This window comes from Myotis davidii, unplaced genomic scaffold (genome assembly GCF_000327345.1).
Source record: "Myotis davidii unplaced genomic scaffold, ASM32734v1 scaffold18, whole genome shotgun sequence".
NCBI lineage: Eukaryota > Metazoa > Chordata > Mammalia > Chiroptera > Vespertilionidae > Myotis > Myotis davidii.
This window is the reverse complement of record NW_006292696.1, coordinates 813,985-822,548: the sequence shown is the minus strand read 5'-3', so window position 1 is coordinate 822,548 and position 8,564 is coordinate 813,985. Positions and strand designations below refer to the sequence as shown.

Sequence of the window (8,564 nt, the reverse complement as noted above, 5' to 3'; positions counted from 1 at the left end):
CCAGCAGGCCAGAATTGCACAGAAAATGTCCCAAGAAAAACAGCCTGGGCTGGTGGACAGAGCCCTGCACAGGACCAGGTATGAACCCCAGCTCTGTCATCTGTAACTCACTATGTCATCCTGCACAAGTCCCTTCCTGCTCCAGCCTCAGTTTCCCTGCCTGTGAACTAAGGAAGCAAAACTCCCGTCACCAAAGGCTGTTGAGCTCACCTGAGACCGGGTGAGGCCAGAGTGCCTGCGTCTGTTTCCCTGGGAGATGGGGTCTGTGTCCTACTCCTGGCCAGCACACTCTGAGAACATTTGCTCTCCTGACCAACGGACAGCCCGTCCCTCCTCTGCCCTCACCCCCTTGCCATCCCCAAAGCAAACGAAGCTGATTGTCTTAGCAGGCCCTGTGGGTGCTGGCCGGCCGGCCGGCCGCAGGCCACAGACGGAGGTGCCACCCGCCAGAACCCCATCAGACACACAGGGCATTGTCCCTTAGTCAACAGCCCCTGGGCACCTCGGCCGGTTCCTGGCCTGCCCCCACGCCCCTCACCGCCTGCCACTGCGCCAGGCCCAACCAGCTGGGGGCCCAAGCCGATGACGAGCCCACCCACCCCCAGCAGCCCCCTGATGAGCTATAATTGCTTCGCTCCATCCTGTTGCTGCCATTCTCTTGGAGGAGGCATCTGGGGTTCCAGGCGGGCGGCAGCTGCAGGCCGACCGCCTGGCTCGTCGGGATGGACTGGCTGTACAACCTGGTACGTGGCGCTTCCCCACCCCCACCCCTTTGAGGGCCTGAGTGTTTCCGTACTTCTTTCCTATTGATTAATGTCTGGCTCTGTTTGGCTTGGAATCTGCCGCGTTCTCCCTCTGCCCTCTCCCCCAGGGCTGGAGAGAAACAGACTGGTCTCACAGCCTGCAGCCATGGCCAGTAGCTCAGGCTCCTGACCTGGGCCCGTCCACACTGAAGCCCTTTCAGGCCAAAGGCACCTGGGGAGATCCTGGCAAACTCAGTTATCGGGGTTTTTCCAACGAGTCCTTGGGTGCTGAGAGCCAGGCGGCGTGACCCAGGGCAAGCCCTTCCGTGTCTCTGTGTCCCACCTGCAACATGATAGAAGGGGCCTCGGGGTCATCTGTTCCGTGTTCCTCTGCATGAAGAGCCAGAGTTTGAGAACACCGAGTGAGACACAGATGCGATGAGAAAACCTATGGTTAGGGAGACATCTTTCTGCATCAGGATCTAGGACCAAAGAGGAAGAATGTAGTGACTTGACTCTCTGTTGTGGATTTTGCTCCAGGAAATGGCTCTGCCAAGAGGGACTACGCTCAAACTTGTTTGCAAGGGTCAAGACTTGCTGGGTAGCCTGGAAAGGTCAGGCGTGGGCCATGTGAACCGTGGGGTGAGGGACACAGGGCAGGCAGGGGCCTGGCTAGATTCCGTGAGGAGATGAAACTCCCCCTGAAGGTTTCCCCCATCTGCCAGCCCTGGCCCTCCCCCAAGCCCTGGCCCTTCTCTCCCCGGCTTCCTGAGAAGTCTGGGTTCTGCCGGTCCCCGGGGCCTCTCCTGTGTGAGCCAGGGCCTTTCCTGACACTCCCGGCTCTGAGGGCAGAAATGGACAGCAGGTGAGGGTGGAGAGGGGTGGACGAGGGAAAACGGGGGGGTGGGGCAGGCAGAGGGTTAGGGGTGGTGGAGGAGAGCACAGGTGCCATGGAGTCCAACGGAGATCCTGGGCCTCCACCTGCCCAATCAAATCCAGACACTTACAGGCTCCTCCTGCCTACAGACGCCAGAGAGTCCACCAAAAAGTCAGTCAGCTTCTCTCTGCCCCCCCCCCTCACACACACACACACACTCTACTTCGGCCTCACTGTTTCCTTCCAGCAAAGCTCTTAACCAACTCAAACCTCCTCTCCCAGTTTCCCATCTGCCTCCCTCTTATCCTTCAAGCTTCACCTGACATGCCTGCACCCCGGAAAGGCTTTGCGGGACCCCACACTGCCACCTGGCTAAGCGGGTGGCCCTGTTCTTCTCTAACCACGTGCTGCAGGGTCCCACCATCGCACGCATCTCTAGGGAGACTTAGGTGTTTGCTTTCTTGTTTACCATCTGTTCTTTCTCCCAGACTGTGAGCTACAGAAGGCAAGGATGGTGACAGCCATTCATTCACGCAGGCACGGGGGCTAGAACAGTGTGAGGAAACTGGCGCAATGCCTGTCCTCATGGGGTCTGTGCTTAGTGGGGGACAGGCATAGAAGAGAATCACACTCAGAGACTGTAAGACTGTAGTCATGCAAGAGGCATGTGGTGTTGAGAGCCCAAGAAGGCCCACCAAGGCCTCTGTAAGGAAGTGACACTAGAGAGGCATTTAGAGGGCGAGGAGAGAGGCCCTCTGCCGGCAGTAGCCTGTGCAAAGTCCCTGTGGCAGGAAGAAGCATGGTGAGAGGAAGAGAATGAGAGAAGGCCAGAGGCTGAGACGTGGGTGTGAGAGGAAGCTCAGGCCCAGGAAACTGACTTTATTAGATTTGCATTTCAAATAGCTGTTCTTAGCCTAGATGTGGAGAATTGATTTGAAGGAGGGGGGCAGGGACTGTTGAGATGTTCAGGGAAGTAAGAACACTGATGCAGACAGAGTGAAGTAGATGGGTGGGAGACTTTCCCCCCCCCCGCTCAAAGGAGAAAAATAGACTTCATTTAGAAGTAATGATATTTAGAAAAGACCCATCCTTGGCCCTTAAAAACCTCTCCATCAGTTCAAATGGGCAGGGAGATGTTTGAAGAGTGCAATAGATAAGACTTAGTGATGAGTGTGGTGCATAAAAGTGTTGGCACACAGGAGTGGTGGGCTGGTGGGACCAAGACAGGGCATGGCAGGTAAGAGTCGCTCCCATAAGGCCTTTCCTCTTTTTTTTTCTCCACTCTGAGCCCTGACTCTTGGCCCAGAGGGAGCCCTGGCTCTCGGACCTTTGACCCATGACCTTCCTCCTCAGCTATTTCTTCTTACCATCTCCATCTTCCTGGGGCTGGGCCAGCCCAGGAACCCCAAAAGCAAGAGGAAGGGGCAAGGGAGGCCTGGAACCGTGGCCCCTGGGCCTCATCAGGTGCCACTGGACCTGGTATCGAGGGCAAAACCATACGCCCGCATGGAGGAATACGAGAGAAACCTCGGGGAGATGGTGGCCCAACTGAGGAACAGCTCTGAGCCAGTGAGGAGGAAGTGTGAGGTCAACCTGCAGCTGTGGCTGTCCAACAAGAGAAGCCTGTCACCATGGGGCTACAGGTAGGCCAGGCTGGGTGGCCGTGGGCAAGCTGCGTTGCATGTTGCGGGTTGCACGGGGAGGGGGGCACCTCGCCCACTGTCCCCATCATTGTAAGAGTTAAGACCTTGGATGCAGAGGCCTGACGCCTGGGCTGGAATCCTGGCTCTGCTTCTTACTTGCTGTGGGGCTTTAGTGAGTTGCTTAGCCTCTCAGTTTCCTCAATGGAGGTGATAGAAGTACCTACTTCATAGGTTTGTCATTAAATGAGATATCCATGCAGAACACTGCTGTTATTGCTCTCCAAGTCCCCGCTGAAGTGCCTGCAAGGCTTTCCCTGACCGTCACTTCCTCCAGCTCGGGGTGTCTTGTGTACACCTCTCAGTCACAGTTACAGCACTTCCGGGTGGTCCTGAGTTGACTGTGTCCAGATCTGTCTCATGCTAGACTAGGACCTTCTACAGATTCTCATGCTCCATCTAATCCAAGCCTCCAGGGCTGAGGCCCAGAAGGTGGGATTTTATACATCTCCACGTGATGAGGATGCACAGCTAGGTTTGAGAGTCACAATCTGCTGCCCCTAGATCAGTGATGGCGAACCATTTGAGCTCGGCGTATCAGCATTTTGAAAAACCCTAACTTAACTCTGGTGCCGTGTCACATATAGAAATTTTTTGATATTTGCAACCAGAGTAAAACAAAGATGTATATTTTTGATGTTTATTTTATATATTTAAATGCCATTTAACAAAGAAAAATCAACCAAAAAAATGAGTTCGCGTGTCACCTCTGACACGCGTGTCATAGGTTCGCCATCACTGCCCTAGATGGAAGGGGTGGTATCTTAGCTTGGTTGTAGCTCCACTTCCTAGCACAGCCCCTGGCACTCAGAAGCCACATGTATATGTGTTGAATGAATAATGATGAAACAGACTAACCCTGAAGGGTCCTCTCACAAACTCAGGCTACACAACTGATGTCCAGAATAGCATGTTCAATAGAACATTCTCTGATGATGTCAAGTCCAACCAGCCTCATGTGGCTCTTGAGCACCTGAAGTGTGGCTGGTGTGACTGGGGAGCTAATTTTGATTAATGTAAATAGCCACATGTGGCTAGTGGCTACCATATCTGGAATGTGGCCATTGGAGGTGGCCATTAAGATTCTCCAAAAGTAAGTAAATAAGTAAGTAAAATTAAAAAAAGGTCCTCCAAAGCTGGGCCTCTCACTGTACTGTGCCCTTGACTTTTAGAAGATCTTATAAAAATGCAGGTTCTAAAAATGCAGGTTCTGATCAAGAGGGGATGAGGGGATGGGCGGGGCACAAGATTCCACATTTCTAACAAGTTCTGAGGTGATCCTGACACTGCAGGTCCACAAGTCAAGTTCACCCCTCACATTTAGCAGACGAGGAAACCGAGACACAGTGAAGACAGGGCCACACATCAAGTCCCCATCCTCTCAGCTGTAGGAGGGAACTCCTCTGTGCTGTCCGTCAGTGAACACCCTATGCCAAGGACAGACTCGTTCCCATGGGTGGGTGGGTGGGTGAAAAATATTTGTTGCATGAATAGAAATTAAGTCAAAATAGACCCCAGGCCTCCTGACTCCTCTTTTAATGAGAATTAAGCCTAAATGTTCTCAAATATTAACTTCCCGTGGATTAAGTTTCTCAAGACTATAAGTAAGGGGGTGGGGCGGCAGAGGGTCCTTAGCTTCTTTGAGACCCCACAGCACCGTGTAGCAGTAGGATAAGGATCTTGCCGGAGGAAAGAAGAAAACTGGGTGACTGACTGGTGTCCTTGAACCCGGATAACCTTGGGTGCCTGACTTGCCTTCCATGGTTCCTTTTCTCACCCGGAACACGGAGTTGATTACTGCGCTTCCTGTGGCGAAACACAGGCTTGCCTGGGAATGAAAACACGGGGTTAGGAAAAGCGGAGGTGTGGGGCGTGGGGGCCAATTTGCTGCCCCTCCCCCCTCCCAAACACACCACCAGCAGCAGCCCTACGTTCTTTCCCATCCTCCTGCAGCATCAACCACGACCCTACCCGCATCCCTGCGGACCTGCCTGAGGCGCGGTGCCAGTGTCTGGGCTGCGTGAACCCCTTCACCATGCAGGAGGACCGCAGCATGGTGAGCGTGCCCGTGTTCAGCCAGGTGCCGGTGCGCCGCCGCCTCTGCCCGCTGCCCCCGCGCACCGGGCCCTGCCGCCAGCGCGCAGTCATGGAGACCATCGCTGTGGGCTGCACCTGCATCTTCTGAATGGCCCAGGCCCGGGCCCAGGACCTGCGGGCAGCTGGAGAGCCCCCTCCCTGCACCCCACACGAGGCCAATGAAAAGTAAACACTGTCTTTCTAAAGCAAGACCTTGGGTTTGCTCCTTGTGGCTCTGAAGCCAAAACCAGGGTGCGGGTAGGAGATTCCTGGGAGGTAGAGTTCGGATCAATATAAAGGAGGACTTCCCATCGCTCTGCCTTCCCCAACACTGAAATAGGTGATTAAAAAAAATACTGCATTTGCTTCCACCATTTTGGACAGTCACATACTTCCTTTAATTCGCGTTTATAAGGCTTATTTCAGTCATGTCATTGGAGCGTGGTTGCTATCAACGTCTGCAGGAGTGACCAAGCGTTAACTCTCCCTAGGTAAGTGCAGGACCATGGCAAACAATCTTTTCGGAAGCAGTGAGGCCCTGTCTCTGTGAGGGTCCAGCAAAGGCTGAGCCGCTCAAGAATATGGCAGAGCAGATTCCTGCTCTGGGAGAAATAAGGTTGCCTTCAACTCGTACTCTCTGCAGGTTCAGCCTGAGACCCAGAGAGGAGCCTTGGGGCTGCCAAAGGGCAGGGTTTTTACCCTGGACCATCGAGCCCCTGAAATGGTTGTGTGGGAATGCACTTACTCTGGTCTGGGGATCTCTGGCTTTGCACAAACACTCGAGAGTTGAGAAGCATCAACATAGATCATGCTTTCCTCCAGCCGTATCCACAGGGGGATCTGGTGAGATGGTTTGCTGACAGCAGTGGTTCTGAAACGTTAGCGTGAGAATCACCCGGAGGGCTGGTTAAAGTGCAGATTGCTGGGCCCCACACGCAGTGGTTCTGAAACGATTTGGTAGGTTCGATGTGGGGCTGAGCCTCACATTTCTGAGGCAGTGTTTCCTGCTGCTGGTCTGGGGACCACCCTTCGAGAACCACTGGTTTATATCAAAGCACTTTACTGATAAAAAAGGCAGCGTGGGTCGACTTGCCCGAAAGCTCCCCCCGAGATGCTAATTCCCACCCACCCATCAGCCCCTTGCAACTCAATCCTCCCCCTGCCCTCCTAGCCCCTGCACCAAATCCTAAATCAGCTGCTCCCAGGTCTAAAAATACCTTCCTGCCCCCAGGACAGCTGAGGGGCTCAGGCTGTTTTCTGAGGGTAAGAATAGCTGGCTCTTTAGAGTTTGTTTCAATAAGAGAGCCATCGGCCAGTATAGAAATATGCGGCTGCTCTCACTTCAATGCTTACAGCAGCTTTAGCTCTGAATGTATTAAGGCTCCATAATTCATGAAAGGGCACTGGTTAGGTTAGGTATGTGTCTGTCTGGGGTGGTAAGTAACTTACCTTTTTTGGTATCGTTCTAGAGTGGATACTGGTTAAAATTACCCCAGGAAGCTTCGGCCTGGCTCCAGACACATGGAAAATAGATTTCTTGTGCCAGCCCATGCTGATGCCTCCAGCAGCCGTGTCTCCTCCCTGGGGGGTTGCTTGTCTCTGAGGCCCCCACAGCCTGCTCTTCAGGCCTTAAGACTTGAGTCACACATGAGGGACCCGGGGCCTCCAAGGCCTTTTTGTGGGGTGAGGGTGTGGGAAGATTTGAGAGGCAAGATGGTTGCTCTAGTCCTGGGAGGAGACCCCAGGTGCCCTGGGGCATAGGGATTGGGTGGGGAAACTCCTCACGTGGTGGGACTCCTCCCAGAGCACCAGACACAGAGATCCTCAATGAACACCAGTTAGTTTATTAGTTTTATATGGAGGTTGGCATTTCCTCTTTCCAGGCATCAGTTTTCTCATCTGGAGCTTGGTCTTGTGAGCCTGGGGGGTGGGGTGGGGGGGGCGGGGACAGCTGGCCCCTCCCAGTCTCCTGGTTTAAAGGCAGCAGCAGGGAGCTCAGGACTTTGCAGAACTGGGTCCACACTGTGCCCCCAACCTCCTTTGGTTGGAGTTTAAATGTGTCTCCTGCTTTCCACTCTCTGGTGAGAGTCCCCCAACTCCGTAAGAATAGGGGCCTCATCTGCCAATGCCAGTGCTGCATCCCCAGCACCTAGCACAGTGCCACATTCAAAATAGGGGTGCAGGGCTTGGTGAATGAATGCATGCATGCATTCATGCAAGGAGGCCTCAAGGGGAGCCCAAGATCTGCCCCTAGCTCCCTCTGTTGCTCCTTCAAAGGTGGGTTAGGAGCAAGGCACTCCTTCCTCCCCACTGTTCTTCACCCACCTCCAACTCTACCCTCCACAGCCCTCCTCCCACCGAAGAGCTGAAATCCTGCTTGAGCCACCTGCTCTAGGAGTGAAGTTCCTTTGAGGAGTTCTAAACGTATACTACACTGCCCCCTGGATGACCGAGAATGTGACCTCTTTCCTGTTTTATCTGGTAGATGATAGAACTCTTTGTCTTTGCAAAAGCTCTCTCTTCTCCCAGAGGGCTGTAGGTCCCTGGGGGCTCCCGGTAAGCCTGGGGGCAAAGGTTTCCCCCTGGTTCTCATGCTCCCTTACGGATCTCTGCCCTTTCCTCGTGGGTGGGAAGGTGGTGAGATGCAGCTCTCAGGTTTGGGCCTGGGGAAGTGGGCAGCAGGGGCATTTTGGCCCAGTTTGTTTCTGAGCTGTTCAGGCCTGCGTACCCAGACAAAGGAAGTTTCTGAAGAAACAGCCAGCTCCACAGCACTCAAGCTGGGCATGGAGCCAAATGCCAGCTTCGGGGATCAAATATAACTGCCCTGGTTTGCCTCTTTTGTACACATCCCTAGGGAGGCAACAGAGGGGTGGTTATCAGGGACAAATTTATTGGTCTTGGTCCTCTGGCCCCAAACCAATGATCATCGGTTCCTCCATGATAGCCCGAGGCATCTCCATTTTAGATATAAACCATGGAAAGATGCCATTTCACACCGATTTCACTGGACTTGAGAAAAGGGAACGGTCACAGCCCCATCCTACCTGTGGCTGACATTGTGCCTCTCTCCAACACCCTTTCTACCCCCAGGCCCTTGTAGTTTGGATGAGACCACCTCTGCTCCAGGGGTGGGGGCTGACTGTTCTAAGCCAATCAGCATGTGGCATT

General features: G+C 53.8%; 1 protein-coding gene across 1 annotated transcript; it reads left to right on the top strand.

Moving 5' to 3' along the window:
* The first annotated feature begins 2,979 nt into the window (after positions 1–2,979).
* Positions 2,980–5,558, top strand: IL17B (interleukin 17B). Its single transcript, XM_015565671.1, has 2 exons — positions 2,980–3,263; positions 5,274–5,558. The coding sequence occupies exons 1-2, from the start codon at positions 3,127–3,129 to the stop codon at positions 5,503–5,505; spliced, it is 369 nt and encodes a 122-aa protein (XP_015421157.1). The 5' UTR covers positions 2,980–3,126; the 3' UTR covers positions 5,506–5,558.
* The last annotated feature ends 3,006 nt before the right edge of the window (positions 5,559–8,564 follow it).